This window comes from Armigeres subalbatus, chromosome 3 (assembly GCF_024139115.2).
Source record: "Armigeres subalbatus isolate Guangzhou_Male chromosome 3, GZ_Asu_2, whole genome shotgun sequence".
Lineage (NCBI taxonomy): Eukaryota > Metazoa > Arthropoda > Insecta > Diptera > Culicidae > Armigeres > Armigeres subalbatus.
The window spans coordinates 252,309,247-252,336,915 of record NC_085141.1 but is presented as its reverse complement, the minus strand read 5'-3'; the positions used below and the strand labels follow the sequence as shown (position 1 = coordinate 252,336,915).

General features: G+C 40.4%; 4 protein-coding genes across 4 annotated transcripts; 2 read left to right on the top strand and 2 right to left on the bottom strand.

The window, feature by feature from the left end:
* Positions 1-5,988: 5,988 nt before the first annotated feature.
* On the bottom strand, positions 5,989-8,034 carry LOC134222401 (uncharacterized). Its single transcript, XM_062701553.1, has one exon. It carries the CDS (start codon positions 8,032-8,034, stop codon positions 5,989-5,991), a length of 2,046 nt encoding a protein of 681 aa, XP_062557537.1.
* A 4,020-nt stretch (positions 8,035-12,054) lies between these two features.
* LOC134228063 (zinc finger protein 311-like) lies at positions 12,055-15,542 on the top strand. Its single transcript, XM_062709835.1, has 2 exons — positions 12,055-12,227; positions 12,285-15,542. Exons 1-2 carry the CDS (start codon positions 12,190-12,192, stop codon positions 13,936-13,938), a joined length of 1,692 nt encoding a protein of 563 aa, XP_062565819.1. The 5' UTR covers positions 12,055-12,189; the 3' UTR covers positions 13,939-15,542.
* Positions 15,543-20,472: 4,930 nt separating this feature from the next.
* On the top strand, positions 20,473-22,879 carry LOC134223546 (actin-related protein 5). The gene is made up of 2 exons (XM_062702721.1): positions 20,473-21,276; positions 21,381-22,879. Exons 1-2 carry the CDS (start codon positions 20,780-20,782, stop codon positions 22,849-22,851), a joined length of 1,968 nt encoding a protein of 655 aa, XP_062558705.1. The 5' UTR covers positions 20,473-20,779; the 3' UTR covers positions 22,852-22,879.
* A 185-nt stretch (positions 22,880-23,064) lies between these two features.
* On the bottom strand, positions 23,065-26,961 carry LOC134223547 (zinc finger protein 180-like). The gene is made up of 3 exons (XM_062702722.1): positions 26,804-26,961; positions 26,270-26,745; positions 23,065-24,306 (listed from the first exon to the last, which is right to left on the bottom strand). The coding sequence occupies exons 1-3, from the start codon at positions 26,939-26,941 to the stop codon at positions 23,241-23,243; spliced, it is 1,680 nt and encodes a 559-aa protein (XP_062558706.1). The 5' UTR covers positions 26,942-26,961; the 3' UTR covers positions 23,065-23,240.
* Positions 26,962-27,669: the final 708 nt, after the last annotated feature.

Here is a 27,669-nt window from a genome sequence, read left to right as displayed (position 1 = left end):
TAATGACAGAGCCGACACAGCGGCAAAATTAGTCATACAAAGAATACAACAAGAAAATTACGCACTTACTATGGGTGACTGTTTATTGAATTTCAAACAAGAACTTGTTACAGAATGGAACAATGAGTACAAATCCCTATCCCAAGAAAAAGGAATGAAACACTATGAAATAATGAATAAAATAGAACTAAAACCATGGTATTACAATATTAGGTTATCAACAACAGAGACAATTATTATCAATAGAATCAGAACATTTCATACAGCGACAAAAGACAGACTAGTAAAATGGAATTTAATTAACTCAGACCTTTGTTCAACCTGTAATACACCAGAAACTCTTCACCATATTCTATATGACTGTGCTAAACTATCGACGATTAGAAACAAATTCCCCGTGCTCCACAATAAAATAGACCTAAATATCATTTTGAAGAAAAAAAATATTGATGAATACCTCCAAATATCAGAGTTTATCAACCAGGCAAAGATTAATGTTTGAATTTTTTAACTTTTGTAAATTACGCGTTCAGTGAGCTAACGGGCACAGCAGAAGCACCGTCACACCAACTCACCTGTCGGGGGAGAAGGACCAATGAGGCATTCCACGGGGGCATGTCAGTCGATCCTGAGCGACCATTTCGAAAATATTTGAAACTCTGCACAGTTTTTCAATTTCATCTAAATCGTCATTTTTCGATATCAAATCTTCATATTGAGTCACGACTAACTTTTCAAAAGGGTGTATGTGAAAATGGTTCAAAAATATTTAAAAAGCTGCACAGCAAAAACGGAATGTTCGATTGTTATGATTTTTTCAGCAAAGTTAGACAACTAAATGGTGATTCTTAAGAAAATGTGCACAGTAAAAAAAATTTTTTTGCCTTTAAAATATCATTTTTGTCACAAAACTCAAATATCTCAAAACCCTATCTTTTTTCGAACGTAATTTTTTAGGAAAACGGTCCATTATATTAGCTATCTACCATAAAAATTTGGTGATGGTAAACTAATAAACAAAAAGTTATGACATTTCAAACATTTCACAATTTTCACATTTAGTAAAAAAATTTTTTCTGTGTAAGTTATTTCGAGAATTGCAGTTTGATGCAGATTTTATTGTTAAGGGACGTGATTTAAACAAGTTGTTTTCATGATATTTTGATTTAATTATTCATAGCATCTATAAGAAACTTAGACACGATCCAGTGTTGTGATCAAAAGTATTGATAGTGTCATAATTTTCATTGCACGTGACTGGCGAAAATTCTTTTAATAGTGTATAAACCTGTTGATAATAACTATGAAAGAAACAACGCAGAAATGTTTTTTTCAAGACAAAAGCTTCAAAATTAAAGATTTATATACACGTGTACGTCTATAGTTTACCTGCAAAAATATACCTCTTAGAGAATAGACTTTATGATCGGGAGGAAACGGGTATCTTCAACAACAACAAATGCATGATAGGTACATACCATGACAATGCTCACGAAAAAGCAAAAAATACTACTACTAAGGTTGTTAAAGATCTTATAGTAATTTTTTCTTCAGTCAAGCAAATGACACCAAACTAGTCAGTAAAAACTTAAAAGTGATTTTGTTTATTGAAATATTACGAACAACATGAGTAGCCGCTTTCTCAACTGTTGTAGGCCGTTTGATGGAAAAAGTGTTCAAAAGAGTTACGAAATCTCACCGAAAGCACCATAGATAAACTGAAAGCGACTGGTTATGCTCCAATGTCCACATTGAATACAAATTTACGCATTTGCACGTCCTGCCGTCTAAACGTTGACAAAAGAGCAATCTGTATATCATCGGTTGAGCAGAGCGCAGGAAGTTCGAAAACGACAGCAACTGAGGAATTGCCAGATGTATCGACAACAACTGAGGAATTACCAGAAGTATTAAGTGCTGAGAGCCTTGCCACCGTACCATCAGCGAAATCTGTTTCAACAAATCAATCGGAAGATGAGTGTATCCAAAAGGTCAACATCGAACGCTTTAACGAGGGCATAGCTGGGATAAAAGTGACCTGATTAAATGGAGTAAGATGGACTACGTTTATTACCCGGAGAAAAATACCGTGAAATAAACGAAGCTGTACGAAGAAACCTCTTCAAATTAGGACCTGATGATGTGGAAAATACAGACTACGATGAGGTAATTATAAATATGAAGGAAAGGTTCTCGAATGCAGCCACGACAAGGAAAGAAAAATTATTGATTTTGTCGATGCTGCCAAGTTCGTGGTCTATTCAGGATGCCATTGATGAGTTCAAAACCAATAGAAATACAGTAAAAGAGGCAAAACAATTGAAGAATAACTGTCTTTCAACCAAAAATACTAGGTCTAGTACTGCATTAACAGATGAGACAAAAGAAATAGTAGTTCAATATTTTGAAGATGATGAAGTAAGTCGAGCTATGCCTGGTCAAAAAGATTATGTATCAGTAAAAAAGATGGAAAGCGTCAAGCAATCCAAAACGATTAATGATGACGACTTTGAAAGAAGCGTACACACGCTTCAAGGAAATTCACGATAATATTAAAATAGGTTTTCCTCATTTGCAAGCCTTCGGCCAAGGCAATGTAAGCTTCTTTCCAATTCAGGAACACATAATGTGTGTGTGCACAACCCATGAGAATATTAATCTTATTTTACATAGTTTGAAAAGAATCAATTTAACAAAGGATATTAAAATGTTAACTGGTAGTCTTTTGTGTGAAAATACAACATCAAATTGCTATCTACGATCTTGTTCGGATTGTCCAGATTCTTCATCATTGGAAAATACTTTATTCGCTGAGTTTGAAGAAAAATATATTGATCAGTTATCATTTGAGCAATGGGTGACCACGGATAGGTGTGACATAGAAACTATTGTAAAACCTGTAGATGAGTTTGTGTCATATTTTTGCTTGAAATTAGAAAGTTTAATCCCTCACGATTTCATTAAAACAGAACAATACAGCTTTTTTTAAAAATACGAAAAATACATTTACAAAATGGTGAATTTTTAGTCATTTGTGATTTTCTGAAAATTACAGCTTTGTATTGCAAGATGAAGTGCAGTCCCATCACTGGAACGTACAACAAGCTACAATTCATCCATTCGTTATTTATTTTAATGGAAGTACGCAAATTGAACACTTAAGTTTTATTATAATTTCCGAAGATTTAAGACACGATTCAGTATCCGTAAACTTGTTCATTGAAAAATGATTAACTTTTTACGCGTTGATAAGCATAAAGAAGTCAAAAAGATATATTTCATGTCTGATGGAGCAGCGTCGCAGTACAAAAATCGTAAGAATTTTTCGAGCCTATGTCAATTTAAATCAATGTACGGAATTGATGCAGAATGGCATTGTTTTGCTACATCACATGGCAAAGGTCCTTGTGATGCTATTGGAGGAACAATAAAGCGCATGGCCACAAGAGCAAGTTTAGCCAAAGAACGTGAGCATCCAATTAAAACTGCGAAAGAACTTTTTGATTGGGCAAATCGTAGAAAAGAAAAAGATTTAACCAAATTATCATTTTGTTTTACTACTACTGAAGAGTACGAAATAAAGGCTTCAGAGCTCAGCGAGCAATTTAATAACGCGAAAACGATCCAAGGAACCCAAAATTTCACTGTTTCATTCCATTGTCGGAAAATAAAATTAAAGCAAAACTATACTCAAACTGTGCTGATAATAATTCAAAAGTGTTCGATATTTTAAAAAATTTGAATAAAAATAAATAAAAAATAAGTATTAATAAACTGTTTTCATGATATCATAACCCATACCAAAATTCAAACCCAAAACTCTTAGAGTTTCTATAACAACATTGTGTAACTGCCACATTTAATTTAATACTTAGGATAATATTAATTCATTTTTATTTATTTATACATATAATATACATAATATCGATGAATACATAAATATGGAATATCATACAAACAACTTGTTTAACTCACGCAAGGCCCTTAACAATAAAATCAGCATCAAATTGCGATTCTTGAAAAAAAAAATACACGGAAATTTTTGTTTGTTTACTATATGTGAAAATTGTGAAATGTTTGAAATGTCATAACTTTTTTGTTTATTAGTTTACCATCATCAAATTTTTATGGTAGATAGCTAATATAATGGACCGTTTTCCCAAAAAATTACGTTCGAAAAGATAGGGTTTTGAGATATTTGAGTTTTTGTGACAAAATGATATTTTTAAAGGCAAAAAAAAATTTTTTTTTACTGTGCACATTTTTTTAAGAATCACCATTTAGTTGTCTAACTTTGCTGAAAAAATCATAACAATCGAACATTCAGTTTTTGCTGTGCAGCTTTTTAAATATTTTTGAACCATTTTCACATACACCCTTTTGAAAAGTTAGTCGTGACTCAATATGAAGATTTGATATCGAAAAATGACGATTTAGATGAAATTGAAAAACTGTGCAAAGTTTCAACTCAATAGAAAATCATGAATTAAAAATTTTCTTAAATTTTGATGCTGTTGCTTGGAATCGCTCCAATGTAAATTACGCGTTCAGTAAGCTAACGGGCACAGCAGAAGCACCGTCACACCAACTCACCTGTCGGGGGAGAAGGACCAATGTAAATTACGCGTTCAGTGAGCTAACGGGCACAGCAGAAGCACCGTCACACCAACTCACCTGTCTGCGGGGGAAGACTGCACGATTTCAGGATGTTGCGCGTCGGGGGGTGGAGCCTCAGGTTTGGCCACATTCAGGATCCCGCCAACGACAGCGGACACTCACAAACCTCACAGTACAATACCACAAAGCTAGCAGATAGGCACTTTACTATTGGCAATTTCTCACCTTTTCGCTAATAATTACTAACTTATAAGTTTTACTATACTATTTTATTTTAGAATAAGTTAGATTAAGTACATTTAATTTGCTTCTGGATGGCTTGAAGTTCTTGATAAAAGTGTAGATTTTTCTAGATTTTCATGCATGGCATACTTCGATAGTTGTTGATTTGATTACCTTGACGACACGTGGATGCGGCAGACGTCGACGCCGTGGCAACTTTTATCTCGGACGCCTATGACGTCACAGATGTTCTCGCTGCTGCAGTGTTGGCAACATTCTCCGGCCCAGGAACCGAGGTGATGGCTTCAAGCAACACGATTTTGCTGACAGGTCGCTTATAGGTTGATTTGGACGTTTTGATTTCAATAGTTCTTATATTTCCATCTGGTCCACGATAGATTTTTTCCACTACACCCTTTGGCCAATTGCCACGATGTAATGATTCGTCCACAATCATCACAAGGTCGCCAACTTTGTATTCGTGATACAATCTGTTGTCGGGCCACTTGCGACTCCGGATGAGCTCCGGACGGTACGCTGCTACCCATCTGCGCCAGAAACGGTCAGCAAATATCTGCGAATGTTTGTAGGCAGCACGACAGTTCAGATCCCTTTCGTCGAAATCGTGATCAAACTGAATTATATTGTTACGTCCCAGTAGTAACATGTTTGGCGTTAACGGTTCCGGATCCAGGGGGTCATCGGCAACGTGCGTTAGCGGTCGATTATTGACAATATTCATTGCTTCGCACAATTCTGTTCGAAGCACTAAATCCGTAGGGTGTTGTTCCCGCAGCATCGCACGAAGAGCGGTTTTGATTGAACGCACTAGTCGCTCCCAGCAACCTCCGAAATGCGGAGCGCCAGGCGGTATAAATTTCCACTGCACACCTCTAACGCTCAAGGAACTTTCGATCTGCGGCTGATCGAGTGTTTTTACCAGTGTCTTTAACTCTTGGTCAGCACCGGTGAAGTTGGTCCCATTATCGGTCATGATGAACTGCGGCAGACCACGAATAGCCATAAAACATCGTATGGCCATTAAACAGCTATTCGTATCGAGTGACGGCACAATCTCCAGGTGTACTGCTCTTGATGTCATACATGTAAACAGCACTATCCATCTCTTCTCTAGATGACGGCCGACCTTCACAGATAGCGGTCCGAAATAATCGATCTTTCCGGTGGTAGATTTCCCATTTGCGGAACAGTTGGTTTCGCTCTCAGTTCTCGACACCTCACACAAGACAGTGCATACTTCTTTACTTGCGAACGGATCTTCAGTATACGGTGGCGTTCCTTGACGTTATTGATGACTGCCTCCAACCCCTGATGCGCGTTCGCAATGTGATACATACGAATGATCAATGTTGAAAACGGATGATTGTCAGGTAGAATCACGGGGTTGTTTACTTCGAACGACTGGTTGTTATCTTGAACACGACCTCGCATGCGGATGATTCCATTGTGGAGAAATGGAGAATACGTTCTCAATCGGCTGTTAGCTTTCACATATCCTGTCTTCTTCAGATTAAACAGCTCTGGCCCAAAGACTTCAGCTTGTACTTTCTTGTACCAATTATTTCTAGCGTCGGATATTTCTTGAACAGATATCGTCAAACGATCAGGTTTCTCGGATCTTGGCAATACTAACAGTTTTCTCATTTTCAGGTAGTATGCGGTTGATCTGATCAGCCTATTGAAATCTGAGAACCTTGAAATGTCGGGCAGCTCAATCGATGCTTCTTCGTGTACAGTGTAACCCAACAGATTGGTGCTACTATCGACGATGATTTCAGATTGAAAATTTACCAGCTCTGCAGTAGACATCGCCAATGGTTCCTCAGTAGGCCAGTACATACTGTCGCGATGAAGGAAGTCTGGACCTCGCAACCACTCATGCATATTGCCAAACTTTGAACATTTCGTGGCCAAATCAGCCACATTCAGCTGTGATGGAACCCAGCGCCACAAATCGGTTCCGTGTCCATTTTCTTTAATCCGCATCACACGTGCGCCAACGTACGCGGTCAGTTTTTGACCTGTCTTCAGCCAACTCAAGCAGATCTTAGAGTCGGTCCAGAAGTACACCCTGGTAATATCCACCATCATCTCCGTTTGTAGTACGCTCACCATCTGACTTGCGAGAACACATCCTTGTAGTTCCAGGCGTGGTACAGTTTGTGACTTTAGGGGCGCCACTCTTGACTTGGCATATACCAGGGCCACATGAACTTTACCTTGACTACGATGAACCATATATACCACGCAAGCAAACGCCTTGTCACTCGCATCACAGAAGGCATGTAATTTCCACATTGGAAAAGACGAAACCGCAGGGTAATAGTACCTTGAGAAACGAATTTCGTTTAACTTCCTAGTTTCGACCAACCAATCCGTCCATCTGGGAACCAGTCCGTCGGGAATTTCATCGTCCCAACCGGATTGCAACCGCCACAGCTCTTGGAAGATAATCTTCAGTTGTATCGTTATTGGACTGAGAAAACTAAGTGGGTCAAAGATACTCATCATGAACCTCAACAGCTGCCGTTTTGTTGGAATGGCTTCGCCACTTTGGAAGCGCTCATCCAGGTTTGAGAAAGTCAATGGAAAAACAAATTCATCGGACTGCAGATCCCATCTAATTCCGAGAACGCGAACCTCACCTTCTCTACAGCCGGCCACAATTTCAGGATCGAGCGAGTCGATCACAGTTTTGGAATTCGAAGAGAACTTCGCCAGCTTGAATCCGCCTTGCTCGTGAACATTTATCACGCGTTGGATCAGATCGATTACCGCTTCTTCAGTGTCAACGCAGTCGAAATAATCGTCGACATAATGTTGTTTAACAACTGCTCGTTCGACGCCAGGATGCTTTTCTTCCAGTTCCTTTGCATTGAAATTCTTTATGAATTGTGCCATCGATGTGGACGAAACCGCGCCAAATATCATAACCTTCATCACGTATACATCTGGTGGAACCGTGCGGTTCATACCACGCCATAGAAAACGTTGGGAATTTTGATCTTCAGGACGGATGCGCACTTGGTGAAACATTTCCCGGATGCCAGCTACGAAAGCTATCTTCTTCATCCTTGCTCGTACCAAGATTGCAATCAGCGGAGGAACGAAATCCGGACCCTTCAAGAGCAGATCGTTCAAAGAGAATCCATGCGACTTTGCTTTCGCGTCCATGACCAAACGAAACTTCTCTCCACTCACCACGCTGAAGTGAGGCAGATACCAGGTGTTAGATTTTTCTGACAGTTCTTCAGGCTCGAGTTTCCTGGCATAACCCTTATCGAGGTAGTCTTGAATCTTGCTACAGTATTGCAAATTCAGGGTTCGAGTCCATCTTCTTCTCAATGGTTTGAAGCCGGCGCAGAGCTAGAGGTTTACTATCCGGGAAGACGAAATTGTTGTATCTGTAAATCTGCCCTACCTCGAAGCGTTCCCCTCGGCGTGTGATTGTGCGATTCATGATATCTAGTGCACGTTGATCTTCATCAGCCATTACCGTCGACTGACCAGAGATACCAAAGTCTTCTACCTTATACATCTGCTTCACCAGGTCTGTAAGCTCGATGTCATCGTTATCGGTACACAGCAACGCATGTTGACCGCCCGATCCAGCAACGGCAGAGTCAATTACTCCATGTACAGTCCATCCCAGGTGGCATCGTGTCAACTGTAAACCGTTGAGCGAGTATTGCACAGTCTTCAGAGGTACGATCAGACCCGCGTTGTTCGACCCAATCAGCATACAGGGACGAGCACCTTGAATTGCAGCTAATTTGTCCTCATCCAGCATTGGATACATTCGTTTTACTTTTGCCATGTCGAATTTCAGCGGAGGTAAAGCTATATTGTTAACCGTTTGAATATTCTTCACTTCGTACCACTTCGCTTGTTCCGATGGTCCAGATATACGGAATGAAAGCAGCATCGATTGCTCCTCCTTGTGCAATATTCCGTTCGTCCATCTGTACGTTACAGGTGCAATCGGTCCTCGTAGTCCGATATTCTCAGCAACAGCAGCATCCATCATTGATAGCGAAGAGCCTTCATCGAAAAGCGCGAACACTTCCTCTACACCTTTTGGTCCTCGAATTTTACCTTGCCGACGCGGAGCAGTGTGTCCACGTTTTTCCCGTTCACGTTACATACGTTCTCTTGATGTTCGGTGCGATGGTACCTCGGACTTCTTGTGGATTCGTCGGAATGTACTAGCTCGTGATGATTCTTCTTACAGATCGAACACTTCTTATCGGACTTGCAGTTCCGTCTGGCATGGTCCGACTTCAGGCATATATAGCAAACCTTGCAGGAATTTGCTGTAGATCGACGCTGAGCAACCGACAGTTTACGAAACTGTTCACACTTCTCCAGACCACAGTGAGAACTTGCTGAGCACAAGGGACATTTTCTGGTTTCTTCGTTGTTGCGACTGGTAATGTTTAGTACCATCGGTTTTTGCTTCGGTTGGTAGCTGGACTTTTGGCGTTGAACACAGGGTTGAGACTTGCAAGTTGGTTATCCATCTCATCCTCCAACCAACGAGAGAAAGTTTTGAACTCGATGACTTCGCCTTCTTTCATCAAAGCGGCCTTGTGTCGAACCCACATCTGTTTGCTGAAAGCAGGCAGTTTATCAGCCAGGTGACAGATGAGCTCGGGATTCATCAAATAGTTATCCGCCTTCGCGTTTGCCATCGCAATCTTGGTACCAATTACCGCGTTGTAAAAGGTACGAAAGGATTCTATGCTTCCCTCCTTAACGTTCTCCAGATTTCTCAACGCTTCCAGTCTATTCGCAACTACCCATTCGGTGCGACCGAAATTGGACTTCAACATTCTCAAGATTTTAATTCACATTGTCGGGGAACGAGGGCAGGGCTTCTACGGTCTTACGTTGTTCTCCCTGCAACGCTTTATTCAATCGTCTCAGATTGTCACGGTCAGTAAGCTGGAACTCCTCGGTAGACGTTTTAAATACTTGCTCAAATACCATCCACTCCATAACATCGCCTGTAAAGAATGGCAAATCTTTCATATTTCTGCTTTGTAGTGCTTTGAAAGCTTGGGACAAAACGCCATTCACGTCAGGTATGGCGACTTGTGTTTGATTAGCGTCGACTGCTGATACGTTCCTCGCTCCAGGTGGCGCACCAGATGCACCCCGTGTTCCACGAAACGGTGGATTCATCCGATAGGGTGACTCATCAACGTTCAATGGTTTGTCCCTCTTTGTATCAGCAAGCCAATCCACAATACGTCGCGATGCATTGCTATACATACTCGTTCCGTACGTGGTGCTCGATCGATGACTGGAGGTCGACTGCAGCTCAATCTTTCTTATATCACGTTCCATCTTCCGCTTCTGGAACTCAGCCTTCCGTTGTTCCGTCTTCAATGCCAGATCATGTTGAATCTGCAGCTCCGCTAGTCGTTTTTCTGCTTCGATTCTGTCTCGTTCGATAGAAGCTCGCAGCTCAGCCACCTCATTTTGCTCTTCCAACTCCAAGATCTTGATTTGACTGTCAGTTTTGCTGCTTCGCGAGGTTCCGGATCGGTTTGATATTAATCCAGTTTTAGCATTATCTTTTGCGGCATCGGATACGAACGATTTGTTCTCCGGCACATCGACCTGGTCTGTAATGGTCGTGGTGACAGCGACGTCCATGTTCCGGTGGGTATTCAGATTCTGCTGGTTTGGTGGAGTACGAAGCATCTCACCGAGTTTCGGTATCTCGACGACGTAATTGTCTAACCGTTTGGGTGCAATACCACGATTCTTACGACTAGAGCAACGTACCTGTTTTTCCATATAAGCCGGTCGGTGGCTTTCGAAGGACCAATGTAAATTACGCGTTCAGTGAGCTAACGGGCACAGCAGAAGCACCGTCACACCAACTCACCTGTCGGGGGAGAAGGACCAATGTAAATTACGCGTTCAGTGAGCTAACGGGCACAGCAGAAGCACCGTCACACCAACTCACCTGTCGGGGGAGAAGGACCAATGTAAATTACGCGTTCAGTGAGCTAACGGGCACAGCAGAAGCACCGTCACACCAACTCACCTGTCGGGGGAGAAGGACCAATGTAAATTACGCGTTCAGTGAGCTAACGGGCACAGCAGAAGCACCGTCACACCAACTCACCTGTCGGGGGAGAAGGACCAATGTAAATTACGCGTTCAGTGAGCTAACGGGCACAGCAGAAGCACCGTCACACCAACTCACCTGTCTGCGGGGGAAGACTGTACGATTTCAGGATGTTGCGCGTCGGGGGGTGGAGCCTCAGGTTTGGCCACATTCAGGATCCCGCCAACGACACCGGACACTCACAAACCTCACAGTACAATACCACAAAGCTAACAGACAGGCACTTTACTATTGGCAATTTCTCACCTTTTCGCTAATAATTATGTACTAACTTATAAGTTTTACTATACTATAGAATAAGTTACACTCACAAAAAACTCCACATTATATTCATGAGTTTACACATGGATTTTTGCAATGGGGGTAGCGAAATGGATTCCATATTTTCGACACATATATTTCATGCGCCCACATGCATTCTATTGGTGTTCACACATACTATCCATGTGGGTCATAGTATCCATGTGTGAATTTGTATGCAAATAAGTATGTGCCGACGCATGTTATGCATATTTCAAAATGCATGGATTTTTGCCATAAAGTATGTGTCGATTTTCCTGAGTGTAGATTAAGTACATTTAATTTGCTTCTGGATGGCTTGAAGTTCTTGATAAAAGTGTAGATTTTTCTAGATTTTCATGCATGGCATACTTCGATGGTTGTTGATTTGATTACCATGACGACACGTGGATGCGGCAGACGTCGACGCCGTGGCAACTTTTATCTCGGACGCCTATGACGTCACAGATGTTCTCGCTGCTGCAGTGTTGGCAACAACTTTCACTTGTGAATATAACCATTGATTTCTGTCCGAACATGCTCCGTTGTAGTTTGGTTTCCTTCATATGCTTTGAAAATAGTCAAATAGTCTAACATTCGCGTAACCGTCATTTTAAATAAAATGTTAATTTAATTCAATCTAATTTGACACTTGGCCAACAGGTCTGTGCCATCAAAAGGAGAAAAAAAAAACGAAAATCCTATATAACACTAATACTAATGTAGCTATATATTACGGCATATTTACCCTTATTTACCTGAGGAATGTTGTGACAGTACCAAAAATACGATCTATAGACTGACTGGAAGATTGCTAGACAATTCAGTTGCTGAAACATTAGTGTTTTTGATCGTGTAAGCTTTAAATATTTTCCTAACACTCGATTAAAATATAAAAGTGGAAAACAATGAACTTACACGACATCAAAATTGAAATTCCCAATCCGTGAGTATTTGTTTCAATCAAATAGAATACATAATTATCCGTTTCTTTCTAATGCAGGCCCACTGGTGAACCGGAGTCATATTGTCGATTTTGCTATTCAGCAGAAAAGTTGGTATCAATTTTCCCTGCTACAGGCAGTCCGCATCAACGAATCGTCGATTTACTGAAGCAGTTGACGACCATTAAGCTAAATGTGCTAGATGACTTCCCGTCGGCGATTTGCAGCCAATGCCTTTTAAAACTGGAGGAATTTCATCGTTTCAGGAAGCAATGCTTAATTTACTATGACGAAGTCAAACGAATGCGTTTAGGTACGAAGATTTGTGCTTTTTTAGTTTCGGTGAAGAATGAGGAACTGCCGGAATCTTCCGAAGACGTTATCGTTCGACAAGAGATACGTGAGGGTACTGATGCAGACCTGGAACGAGGAGAGTTATCGAGTATCGTTGAAATTGAATCGATAAAAATAGAGCCAGCTTCTGAGGAAGTGCCACAAGTTAAGGAACCGATCAATGAAACGAAACAGATTTTCTTACCGAAAACAAAACGAACTAGACTAGTCAAGAGACAGCAAAACAAACTTGAAACTCCAGATCAGCAAACTAATTTAAAAAATCGCAGATTGCAACCCAAAGATTACCGCTGTAGAGTATGTTTAAAATTCTTCATTAACAAGCATGATATAAATAGCCATCTTACATGTCATACTGATCCCGTTAAAAACAAATGCCTCAATTGCTCAAAGACCTTTCGCACTAGTCAAGGATTAAGCGTACATATGATAATGTCTTATATCTTGACAACATTTTCATGCCAACATTGTGATATCCTGTTCAAATCGAAGGATAAACTCATTAAGCACGAATCCACTTGCGAACAAGATGAAGAAAGCTGCCCAACAGTTGAAGATTCAAGATCACACCAATGTGACTTTTGTCCGAAAAAGTTCGACACTGCTCGTCAACTTTATTCACACGCGCTGTTGCATGGAGGAAAATTCACTTGTGATAAATGTGGTGCCAATTTTCATACTTTTGTTAACCTAAAGAACCACAAAAAACGCTATCACGAGCAAGGAGTAGACAAAATTTCTACAATTGTGAAATGTGAGCCATGCCAACGAACATTCGTGGATGCCAGTGCCTATCGGAGCCATCATACCAGGATCCACCAACAAGACCGTGATCAGCAACAGCGTAAACTAGATGAGAACAAACCGTTCGTATGCGATCACTGTGGTAAGCGTTTCTGGTCCATCAACACCATTCGATACCATGTTCTTGTACATCGCCAGTATAGAGACTGTGACCATTGCTCGGAAAGCTTCCGTTCGGTAAAGGAACTGAAGCAGCATAACTTGTCAGCACATCCAGTCAAATGCGAATTCTGTCCGAAGAAATATCCCACGAAAAAAGCCTGTCGATCTCATTCCAATCGAATGCATGGAATGATACAGATTAAAATTTTGGATAAAAGTGGTAGCGTAACATATGCGTGGCGCAAACTTGTATTCCAATGTGCCGCGTGCGAAAAAGATTACGAAACTTTCAACTACCTCAAGGACCATTACGATAAAATGCATCCAGGAGCCAAAACGAACATCAAGTGTTCCTATTGCAAAAAGCACACCAGCTCTTCCAGGATCGGATATGTGGGACATGTGAATGGAAACTGCGGAAAAACACCAAAAAAGCTGAAGGCGTGGCATTGAATCAACTGAATCTGATTGCGGTTGGGCGCTACCCATAATTTAAGAAAAACATTGAGAGGAAGAAAAAAACAAGGGAAGTGGTGAAAAATATTGAAGCGCAAAGTAATTAATCAATACCGCTTTTATCGATTGTCTAAAATTCACATAATCTGGCAAAACAATCAGTATCAGAAACAACTTTTTCTGATGCTCATAGAGTTTTCGGGACTTCAAACTTAAAAGTTCAATATGGATGAACTGTCGTTCAAATTATCTGTGGCCCCACCGTATATGCTTGTCTGTGCAAAATTTTTGTTTTTATAGTTATTGAATATCACTTGATGCCTTTTAATATACATATATCTATATTTTATATACAAACTGCACTGATATCATACCTACCAGATTTTAGTTTAGAATCACTTATAGTATAGTAGAATAAAACCAAAAGAAATTTTCCCTAAAACATATTTAAACCCTTAAATGCGCAATGTTGTAAAATGTTTAATGTTAATGAATTTTCATTTTAAAAAATTTAGATCAATTTTGTTTTGATGCTACGAGTACCCACCCAACTTCCCATGTCTTTGAGTCATTCGGCTCCCATCTTAATCGTTGACCCTTTCAACTTTCGCCTTGATCATCGATCCAAATTCAAATCTAATCCAAACATTTATTTTAACCTTGTAAATATGCAAATACATATTTGACATAATTGCTAATATTTCCTATATTTTTATTTATTTTGTTTTATTTAAATTTATTTTTCAGGTTTCAGGTTCTTCACCACCGCTTAGACGATCCCCACCAATGTGTATCCAAATGAGTGTCTAGCAGGGATGCCAGATACAATTTTTAAATGTCTGTGTTAATCTCATTAAAATGTCTGTATTTGTCTGTATGGGGCTTCAGAGGTATACTGGAAATAGAAAATTACTAAAACCCATACATTTTTGATATCAACTCTTTCCCAACTCCGCCAAAATCCCAAGCATGGTCTGATCGAATCTTTCCGAAAGAATGGCGGAAAAGCCTCGATGTACCCATCCACAAAAAAAAACATTTCCTTTCGAGATGTCACAATGTACCGGCCTATTTCTCTGACAAGAGGTGTCTTCAAATCCGTGGAAAGGTTAGTAAATCAACGGCTGTAAAGTAGAAGTCGATAATAGGTTCGGCTTTTGCTAACAAGCGTTCCGCCCGGAATACGGCACGGGCACATACTTCGCATATCTGGAAGATGCACAACGCCTACAACGACGGCAAGCACGCAGATCTAGAACATTTCCAAGGCCTTCATCAGGACTTCTAACAGTGGCAAGAATGGGGATTCTTCGGCAACCTCCTTGCTTTTGTCCGGAACTTGGTAGACTCTGACAACCAGCAAATGCGTTCGAGGACACGTCCTCATTCCGCTGGTTGGGTGACTAACCCATCTCCAACAAAAATATTGTGGAAGTTCTCGGAGTCTCCATTGATTGGGGACTCTCGTTCCTTTCGCACTTCCGCGAGCTCAAAGTAAATTGTCGGACCAGAGACAACGTGGTTCGGACCTTGTCTCATCCTCATCGAACCAACAACAGGAAGTCCTTCAATTCCTACGTTCGAGCCGCCTCAGAATTGTTACTCGCAACACCAGCCGAGTCTGCCTGTGCCGAGGCTGGCATTCTGCCTTTTTGCCACCGTGTGCTGGCGGCCATCTGCCACTAGCCGGCTCGTTCGCCGCAGCCACTGCTGGAGAATTCAATGTCCCTCTCCTAGCTGAAGGGTCCGGAATCGACACACTACGGCATGCGACGAATATAAATAGTTTGCAATTTTCGCAGAGCCACAGATATTTCCACAACTATGAACACAGTTTTACGGATGGGTGGAGTCGGCATTGGGGTCACTGGGACCGGTTTCACTATCTCGGACCGCCTCCCAGATATGTGCTGCATTTTTTCGGCAGCCACGGCGCCGTATTCTACCCGACCAGGGAACCCATTCTCGTACTTTTAGACTCTGCCAGCGCCATCTCCACATTCCAGAGTGATAAGCCTAAGCACAACAGGATCCAAAGCATCTTAGCGAACTTGCTCTCGAACACAACCTTCCCTTGGATCCTGGGGCACTGCGGAGTGCCTGGCAACAACAAGGCGGATCTCCTTGCCGAAGTTGGACATCAGGGCCAACATTTCACGACATCCGTCCCGTTTGGTGATGTCAAAACCTGCATGAAGAAAATCATTTGAGAAAACTGGGAAAAACTGGACAACTACATCCGTTTACCTCCGGAAAATTAAAGGGACCACATCGGCGTGGACATATGTTCCCTATTTTAAAGAACAGCAGATCATCTTCCGGCTCCGAATCGGACACAGGCGGCCCTTGCATAATTTCGGCAGGAGCCCTTTCTGTACTATCTGCAATGTCTGTGACGTTAGCAACTCTGAGGTGCATTTTGTTAGCGGATGCTTGTAAAATCAAGTTCTTCCATTCAAGTATCCAAGTTCACCTTCGAATTACTTATAAAATCTTTATGAAGTTTGTACAATTATTCCAAAGAATATACATTTAAGCATATTCCAGACTTACTTCAAGAATTCCGAACTAAAATTCCGGGGTCCTCAGAAAAATTGATTCGATTTTCTTTGGTGTTGTTCTCTCAGGATTCCCTACGTCATGTTTTCAGAAGCAACATTAGGTTTTAATTTATACTGGAATCATCATCGGAGATTCTCAGTTTTCCATGATTTTTTTTCTGATTTGGATTTTCTCCAAAGATAACAAATGTCTGTAAAAGTCTGTAACATCAATCAAAAGTCTGTATATTGTCTGTAATCTGCATGATGTCTGTATGCAAGACCAAAAGTCTGTATAAATACAGACATGTCTGTATATCTGGCATCCCTGGTGTCTAGTATAGGAACGAAATGCGTTCATATTTTATTTATGCACTTGTTCTCGCACCGGTTGTTTCTATCAAGGTTGTTGAAGTGCAATCATATGCTTCGCACCGGTGGTGAATATCCGGTTGCTATTGAGGCAAACACGGAAATAAATAAAATCAGGAAAAAAATATTATTTATTTTCAGATATTTCAGAACGCGCTCCAACTTTTGTAATATGAATATGTGCGTAATACATTTTGTGATTATCAGATTAGCTAGACACACATCTGCTAGGTGGCGCTAGCTTATATGCAATAATTTAGTGAGGTGGATATCTCGAGATCTATAAGACTTAGAAAGATTTTGTCTTCTACAACGTTGTTCGTGTAACCATAACATTTATGATGGAGACTAGTTTAGTTTGGAATTCATACGCATAGCGGCGCTAGTATATGAGAAATAACATGTTAGGTTAAATATTTCTAAATCCGTTAGAGTTAGAAAGTGGCCATCTTCTACAAAGTTATCCGAATTATCTGTTAGGTTGGTTATTATGTAAGATTTAAAAGGGGAGTCAAAACCAGAAGTTTAGTTTGAAACCGCAATACTCGTTGGCGCTCGAGTTGAGTCGAATCGAGTCAAGTACGAGACACTGAAGATGGTCTTACTGTAGTATCTGTCAAAGGTACAACCAAGTGGTGGAATTAAATGGAATTGTACGAACTCGTCTTATGGCAAGTTACTTTGTAGAATACGGCAATATTCTGAAAATTCCAGATTTTGAGATATTTAACCTATCAGGTTATTTTTTATACACTAGCGCCGCTAAGCGATTGTGTTTAAAACTAAACTTGCTAGCATCATGACGGTTTTCACCATCCGAACAACTTTGTGGAATACGGCAATATTCAAAAAAATTCAGTTTTCGAAATATCTAACCTAGCAGGTTATATCTTAATCTAAACCTGCGTTGGTCATAATGGTTTTGACCACCCGAACAACTTTGTAGAAGGCGGCAATATTCTAAAAATTACATATTTTGAGATACCTGACCTATCAGGTTATTTCCAATACACTAGCGCCGCCAAGCGGTTGTATTTTTAACTAAACTTGCTTTCGTCATGATGGTTTTAATCATCCGAACAATTTTGTAGAAGACGGCAATATTCTTAAGATTTCAACTATCGAAATATCTAACCTTTTAGGTTATTTCCAATTCACTAGCGCCGCCAAGCGGTTGTATTTCAAATTAAACTTGTTTTAGTCATGATGGTTTTGACCACCCGAACAACTTTGTAGAAGACGCCAATATTCTAAAAATTCCAGCTTTCGAGATATCTAACCTATCAGGTTATTTCATATGCGCTAGCGCCGCCAATCAGTTGAAATCCAAACTAAACTGACCTCCATCACAATGGTTTTGATGATTAATACCCGAACAATTTTTCAGCAGACGGCAGATTTTTTATTTATGGGTTACTTTATATTTCCGTGTGATGGTTTGGCAACGGTTGGAGCGGGTCGCCAAATTTGCCAACTCGCTATTCACCGAAGGTTGCGTTTACATTTCCCAAACCCGTTTACCAACGACCGGTGCGCGTTCGCGTCATGATAGAGGTTGCTAGTTTGGCTTTATTTACGCACTGGTGGGCATCGTCTTAGTGCTTGAACCAAGTTTAAGCGTATCCTGACCAGATCATTTTGGTAGAAAAACGGGACAAACGCACTTGCAAAAAGGGACATGTCAAAAAACTTGTGTCAAAATTCAAGAGCTTCAGAATTTTCAATATTTATGGTCTTAATTTTCATTTTCCGTGTAAGAAGTTAGAGAAAAATTTAAGAATGAATTTTTCAATACCATAACCTTATTTTAAGTACATTAACTAACCTTCTAAGTAAGTATTGAGTTAGTTGTGGAAAAATACTAAACTACAAATATTTCACTCTTCAAAAGGGCGCGGACAAAAACACTAAGGAACAAAAAATTACGCATTTTTCAATATTATGAAAAATTCTGGAATTTTGAAATTTTATTCTAATCCACTGTTAAACATGCATTAAGATCTAAGGATTTTATTATTGACCAATATAAAAAAAACTTTTCCAATTTTAAACTATTGAAAATTTAAAAAAATAGTCAAAGTATCCTTCCTGAAGGTTGGTTTACAGTTCGGAAAACGTGTCATGGGAGTTGATCCCCATGCATCAAGGGGGGGTTGCGTTTTCTTAGCTAAAATCCCCTAAATTCCGCCTCTTTAAAAATACATGGCGAATCAAATCCCGTGATACGTTTTCCGTATTGTAAACCAGCCTTCCAATCCTGGGCATTAGAGAGATAAAAAAAAAACAATTTAAAAAAATGTCAGAAGACAAATGCGAAAAGAGAAATTGGGTGGGAATATTGATTTCCCATGCCAAAACCCTTTTCCATGAATATAAGCGAGGGAACATCTGCGGATAAAAATAACTAGAATCTCAACAAGGAAAAAACATTAATAAGAAGTAATTTTAATTATTTTCATGAATATGATTGGCGCATGTGAATAAATATCAAATCTAATCAATTCACAGTCCTTTTTTCGAAATTGATTTAAATGACGCTAAAAGTAGTCTCACTTCTCTCACATATGCTTCCAAAAGGTCCACACATATGGAAGCTCCTGAACTGTTAACTAACCTTAAAGCACGTGAGGACCGAAGTCCGACCAAATTTTCACTCGGTTTGAAACTACCCTAAACTTGATTTTGTTCAGCTGACTTATAAATTATTATTTCTTAATACCGTCTTTTTTTATAGTGGATGAATTCGAAATATTCTGAATTATTCAGAAAGACTTTGAATGATTCTTAATGTTTCGAAACGATTGAAAAATATGTGGTGAAGCAGATTTAAAAAAATATAATTAACCTTCGTTGCAAGATTTAAAAAAAAATCGAAAATGAACTTAATCTGGAAATTAGAATGTCTGTCCGTGCGCTTCGTTTTATTGAAGCGTAACCTGATTTTCAGGTTATACTTATTTACCGAGTTACCGGTTTCGTTCAATCTACTAATGAAATTGGCCAAATTTAAATTCCATTTTGCAGCTCTTTAGCAGAATCAATGAAAAAACGGGACAAATTGAGGATTTTTTAGATTACGACGGGACAGCCCAATAAGGTCTAAAAAACGGGACTGTCCCGTTAAATACGGTACGTATGGTCAGCCTAAGCGTATGGGTAAGCACCGCTTAAGAGTTAAGCGGAGGTAAAAAAATTGGCCCTTAAACATCCTGAGAAAATAATATATAATATAAAATCAATTTAACGCCAAAGTATCTTTAGGATTTCATCAATACTAAAGACACACCTGTGGTACGTGTACCATGGTACAAGAGGACAAGAAAATTATTCCAAGACTATCTTTGATAAAGACAATAATTTGTATGGTACTCATTTCAAGATTCTTGTACCATGGTACTTATACCACCAGTGTGTCATTAGTATAATCCTTCGTTGGAGACCATGGTCTAAATGGTCTAAATATATTTATATGCAGTTTTTTCTTACAGTGATGGTTTTGTTTGATTCACCCCTCGGTAAAATGTCAACTGTTTAGTTTATAGACCAATGCAAGATCTTGATCTAACCTCACTTATTTGACAGTTCACAGAGCTTGTTTACAAGGTGTTAGAAGAAAAATCGAAGAGGAGAAAATTAAAATTCATATTTTTAGTTTAAAATTGCTGCGATCCGAATATTTCAATGATATTCTATGCATTCAGCATGAAATCAATCGCAAAGGACATCTACATGCGAATAAAATGACGAAACAATTTTATCGGAAGCTTCGCCAGAGGCTAAGTCCCGGTGAAAAAGCTCTGTGAACTGTCAACCTACGTCATCATGCACTGGTCTATTATTTACAAATTAATTGTTAATTTGCTTTTGACCTGGCTCGATCTTATGTATTTTAGTGAGTGAAAAAAATTAATAAATACTGTTCCAATATGAGCCTTTTCGATATTGAGGACTACAAAGTAAAACCGGACATAGTGAGCGTTTACCCAGACCCGGCGGTCCCACCAAACGCGGCGATTGTGATAGACAATGGCTCGTATCACTGTCGCGCCGGTTGGGCCACCAAAGATACTCCGACGCTCGTTTTCAAGAACGTCTTGGCCAAACCGAGAAAGGATCGCAGTAAAAAAGACCAAAGTGAGGTGGCCGTACCCACGGTACAGATAGGGAATGATATAACAAACATCGAAGCGGTGCGATTCCAGCTACGGACACAATTTGACCGTAATGTCGTCACCCATCTTCACGTGCAGGAGCAGATTTTTGACTATTTGTTCGGCAAGCTGGGCATCGATATGGATGGTCACGTACCGCATCCAGTGCTACTGACCGAGTGCATCGCCAATCCCAACTATAGCCGAATGTTGATGTCAGAGCTGATGTTCGAGTGCTATGGGATTCCCGGAATTGTTTATGGCATTGATAGGTAAATAGGACAAACGGCAGAGCACATCGCTCTTTTTTCCTTATTTTCCTTACCTAGCAATTACGATTCACGCAGTATTAAATATATACAATTCTTAATTACAGTTTGCTCAGCTACGGAATCAACGGAAAACGGGATAGTGGATTGCTTATATCCTGTGGATATCATGCGACCCACGTGATTCCAATTTTAAATGGTAGGATGGTAGAAGACAAAGTGCGACGCATCAACCTCGGCGGATACAACATGATAAATTTCATGTTCCGTTTGCTGCAGCTAAAGTATCCGGTCCACGTTAATGCCATCACACTCAGCCGGGCAGAGACGATGATTCACAACTACTGCTCGTTTGCCTACGATTATCTCGACTCGTTGCGGGATTGGGCTTTGTTGGACTTTTACGAGCAAAATGTCATCAAAATTCAACTCCCTTACAATCAGAACGTTACAGCGCCAACATTAACGGCCGAACAGCGTCTAGAAAAACGCAAAGAGCTTTCTCGTCGACTTGCGGAAATAAACTTGCGAAAGCGAGAGGAGAAGTTGGCCCAGGATAAGGTCCTGTTGACCAGAATGCTCGCCGTAGAGGACACCCTCGAAGATGAAGATAGCGCTGGGTTTACGTTGCATGAATTTGGCGCTAAGAATGTCGACGAATACAAAAAGATGATCATAACTTTGAGGGAGCGCATTACTAAAACCACCCAGAAGATGAATTCTCAACAAACCATTGGTCAGCCAGAGGAAAAACCTCTTCCGCTGCTGCAACCCCCTGCCAATATGACCGTGCACGATTGGGTAGTCGAAACGCGACGGAAGCGAGATGAAATTTTGGATAAAAAGCAGACCCGCAGACAGAGGAAGCAGGATTTGGCTAAGCGTAGAACAGCTGCCGCTCAGGAGAGAATGCGAATTATTTCTCATTTGGCCAAAAAGGAGAAGGGTGTAGATGATTTCGGTATGCGTGACGAGGATTGGGATGTGTACAAGTCTATCAGCCGGGAGGGGGATAGCGACAGCGAAGCGGAGAACGAAAAGCTCATCGAGTGCGAAGAAATTCTCAAGCAGCATGACAGTACTTTTGTGGAGCCGGTAGTGGCACCAGGAAACATTGCCGAATTCCATCAGCTTCATATTGGCGTGGAGCGGATTAGAGTTCCCGAAATACTATTCCAGCCGAGTATGATTGGTGTTCAAGAATCGGGACTCACTGGGACAATTGATTATGTGCTTAAAATGTTTACGAAGGAAGAGCAAACCAAGCTGGTTGGCAATGTTATGCTCACCGGGGGCTGCGCCAGCATACGAGGTTTCAAGGAACGATTGTCACGGGAGCTACGTGCCATACTACCGTTCCAATCGGTGTACCATTTGATGGTGGCGGGAAGCCCCAGCTTGGACGGGTGGAAAGGAGCAAGTAGGTTTGCTGCCAGCGAGGAGTTCAAGCAATCGCTGATCACTCGACAATTGTACGACGAGTACGGCGGTGAATATTTCAAGGAACACGTTGCCAGTAACTTTTATTATTCAACGCCGAATCAAGTTAGCTCTACGTTGAACGACACTTTTAATTAATAATAAATTCAGATTTAGGATTGTGAAAGCCACTAAGTGTTGAATTTACTATTGAAGAACTTCCCTAAAGGAAAGATAATGAAATTCTACATTACTCAAATCATGTAATTAATTTTGAGTAAATTCCTTTTAAATGCCTTCCGTCATACAAATTTCTGGCGGTTAACTTTTTCCTACTTTACGCGTATAGAAGCAAGCGTCTGGATGCTAAGATCGGGGCATATGAAACGATCCCCTTCTTTCGATTTATTGAACAACTTGTTTCAACATTCAAGGACTTCTTTCAGTGATTTTTGGCGTTTCATTGTTTTTTTTGTTATTACCTATTCACCAATCTCTAAACAACTTTGGTATCATAAAAATGACTCACCTTTGGGCACCATTTCGCTTTAGTGTTCCGTCGCCATGTGCTGCTCCAGCCGTACACTGTGCATAAACTGCCGTCCACACTCCCGACAGCAGTAGGGGTGCCCCCGGTGTATTCTCATGTGCGCCATCAGGTTGCTTTTCACGTAGAATCGATGCTTGCAAACCGTACACTCGTGCTCCTTCCGATTGGTGTGGATCAACTCGTGGTCCTTCAGGTGGGTCGACTGGGCAAACGACTTGCGACAAATCTTGCACACATAATTCCTCTGGTTTTGGTGCTTCGCCCGGACGTGTATGTTCATGCCGGATTTCTGCGCAAACGAGAGGCCACACTCACAGTGAAAGGGTCGAATGCCGGCATGTGAGTTGGTATGGGATTCCAAATGCCTCATCCGTCGGAAACTTTTGCCACATTCGGTGCATAAAAATCGTTTCATACTGCTCTGGACAGGCGGTGTCTGTTTGTGGTGGATGTATTGAATATGTCGATGCATTCCCTGCTTCGAGTTGAAGCGCATCAAACAGATATGGCAGCGGAACGCTTTAATTTGATCTTTGGGGATACCATGCTCTTCGGACATATGATATTTGAAACCAGCCAACGAAGAGGTTTCCATTCCGCATTGTTCACATCGCATTATGTAAGAGGCCAAATCACTGGAAGTTTTATGTATTTTAAGATGACTGTAAAACTGAAATCCTTCATCGAATCTTCCAGGACATTTAGAGCAAGAAAATCCACCTTTAGGTGGACTGTGGGAACCAAGATGCCTCTTCAAATTACTTGCATGAGTAAAACTTCTCAAACATATAGGACAATCTGTCTTACTGGCGTTGTGATAATGGACATGCCTCTTCAGTAATCGGGCGTTCCTAAATGTTTTACCACAGATTGAGCAATCCTGAGATTCCATTTTTTCTTCCTTTATGTTGTTGCAATCATCGATACCGTCTTCCTCTTCAGTTGTTACAGTGATATCCGAATATGACGGAAAACCGTCTTCTTCCTTATATTCATCTTCAGATGTATCCTCGTTCTTGGAAATACTAATTCTGCTGTCCATTAACACCCCAACCGCTGAGCATCTGAAATAATGTTTGAAATTTTAGTTGAGAATAAGGACCCACAGGATAACAGAAAGTTAAATACATTTACAAACACAAAACTTTCACTCGTTATTTCGCTGTTATTCAACTGATTTTAATTTTATATCATTGGGAACAACTCGCAAAACTTGGTAGAAAGGTAGATCAAATAAATTGATACAACGGAAAAAGATGCAGACGATGTTCTTAATAGCAAAACACGCGTCTTGAAAAACCAAAAAAGTCTTCAGAAGGTAACATTCGTGAAAAATGAAAAATTAAATAAGCAGATTCGGGACCGTTCCTGGGCCCATAACATGTTGATATCTCCAAAACATTGAAACTTTGGAGAACTTTTCGTGAATGTAAATAATTCCTGCCAAACTCCATTTCCCGTTGATATTTCATAAAGTTTTCGCGAACGTTATGCAGAATTTTCCGCTGAAATCCACAGATTTTTTTTTTCTCGAAATTATGGGAATAGGGTTTCTTACCCCATTCCCATGCGTACGACTGCAATATTTAATTGATATTTATGACAGCAAGTAACTTTTCATGCCACTTCTAGCATTAGCATTGAGCAATTAGCACAAATTCGTAGGTGAGTTCGTTTCCAGCTTTCAAGCGAGCAACAGGTAGTTGTTTTCGGTTCAAACCACGCGGTAGCCTTCTGTTGAATAGCTTTGCTATAGACTGTGCATTTTTATTGCTAGCGTTTCGGTTTTTTTGTAGTTGCGATGTGTGAAATTAAAAATACCATCGAGTTTAGTTTCCCGAATGGAAGTGAGAAGCCGAATATGGGTGAAATTGTTCACTTTGTAAAGTCGTTGGATACAGATTCCGGCCAAATAGAAGCTGTATATAGAATAGCCCAAGAAAAGTCCGTATTCATTAAATACAAGTCAGAAGAAGCAATGCTGCACGCATTGACGTTCAATTCGGATGAACTAATGTTTCACCATGCGAATGGCAAAAAGGCAACGGTATCCATGTCACATGCTGGAGATTATATTCAATATGTTTGTGTATACGATTTGCCAGCAGAGGTTACTGATTGTGAGGTAGTTTCAGTATTGGGGAAATATGGCAAAGTGAAGAATGTAGTACGGGAAAAGTTTCCAGCAGATTTGTGCTTCGACGTGACGCCAGTAACATGTCATCGACATATACGAGCAGAACTACCTTATGGCCTCCGCATTCCCGCACATACGTGCAAGGATCAACAGACGATTGCCTGAACTGGAACTTGGTCAGCACACCATGGAGTCGCTTGTGCAAACGTAGTCTTCGTTTCCCGGTTCCGCGTACCGTGGTGGTTGGCGCATATACACCTCTTCTTCCAAGATTCCGTAGAAGTACGCCGTCTTGATACCGAGATGTCTGACCTCTATGTTCCATCTAGATGCAACAGCTAGCAGTGCATGAAACGTTGCGTGCTTAGTGACCGGAGCAAACACATCCTCGAAATCTTCACCGAATCTTTGCGAAAATCCTTGGGCAACTACTCTCGCTTTGTGTTTTACAATGTGCCCATGCTCGTCTCGCTTCAGCTTATATACCCATAGTGATCCTACAGCTTTTCGTCCTTTTGGCAATGGAACAAGCTCCCATGTTCCGTTCCGCCTATGAGAATCGAGTTCGTCCTCCATCGCGTTTTAACATTCCTCAACTTCCAAAGCTTCACGAACGTTGATCGGTTCCTTCGAAGCACAGGTCATGTTACCAAACACGTAATCATCCCGGTTTGGTTATACCACACCACGCGTTACGCGCGGTGCAAACCCGAAAGTTAGTATAAAGGGAACTACATGTTCGTTCCTCATTCCAAAGTACCACACAAGTAAATCCATAAAATTCTTTTAACTTTAAACTTTTATACAGGTCCCAAAACAATCAAATTTCCTTAATATTTAACAGTTGAAAAATATACCTAACAAGCGATTTAAAAATAGTTCAAACATACTGTGGGATTGTGCTTTTTGCTTCCTCCAGGCTCTCCATTGTTGGTTCCACCAGCGGAAAACTGTATCCCCCTTTTTCCAGATTCTCATATTTCTCAATTACCAGCTCATCCAGTGAATCCTCAATATTGGCGACCAATTCGCTGTTCCCGTCCTGCAGCTGTTCAATGTGCATATTGATTTCGTTATCCCATGTAGTGATGGGTCCGCTTTCCAAAATGCTTTCATCGTTCAACAGAACGCTTCCGCTGTCAGCCACCGTCGCTGCAACCGAGCTGACCACCGCCTGCTCAACACACTTTGCTGCAGTGGAATTTAGTTCGGTCATAATTTCCTGCTCCGATTGTTTCAACCGGTTCAGCTGTTCTTTCAGTTGACCATTAGAACGGAGAAACAACCGACGAGTTTCGTAAGCCGTAATCAGTTTCAGGAGGCACGTTTCACACACTACCTCCGGAAGGCCATCCGATTGATGAATCTGGAATTTTGTATAAAAGCTAGGAACTAATGACTTAAGAAACACATTTTTGACTTACGGCTAATCCGGTGCAAACTTGTATTACTTTTGGAAGGTAATAGTCGTTGTGTATCTCGAAAATAGGCAAAAAATTACTATGTTTTATCAGGCAACAGCGACAAATCTTAGCCAGACTGACGAATTCCATTTCAATCATCAATCTGAAACATGTTTTTGTTGTCTGCGCGCGTGCGGCAAATCTAAAAAGGGGGCGTCCACAAAGTACGTCACACTACTACATATAAAACACATTTTTTTTATTAAAACTTGTTTATGGTTTCTTTATATTCATTATATGTATATATATATATATATATATATATTTATAGGTAAACGGCGTTGTAAAAGGTTGTAAATAAGGTAAATATGTTATTTTCGTTTAAATAGAACCATATCTACAAGTGAGTTCGGGACTGATTTGCAATTTGGGCGTAACTTATTTTGTAAACAAACATTGCTTTATGGATTACGGAGAATGCAAGCGTTTTCATCCTAAACTAATTCCCTTATCTGGTAGAGGAAAGCCCAATCTGTCGGATCTTTACCGTGGTTTCCTCATGAAATGCTTGTTTTAGCAGGAATTCGCCTTCCAATGTTTGTTTACAAAAAAAGTTACGCCCAAATCGCAAAGCTGTCCCGAGTTATCCTTTTGTTTGTAAAAAAATAAATTCTTTTTACCAAAACCGCCAAAACACTCCTGACAGCTTTGTTTTTAAATCTGAGAATTTAAAATCATTTTAATATTAAATAAATAAATAAATAATGAAATTAAATTAAATTAAATAATAAATACATTTCGGTGAACGTTAACGGTTAAAACACTCAAGCGTGTGTAAGCTGTACGAACTGCCAGCATCTCGATCTCAGCTGATGACAAAAACAAAC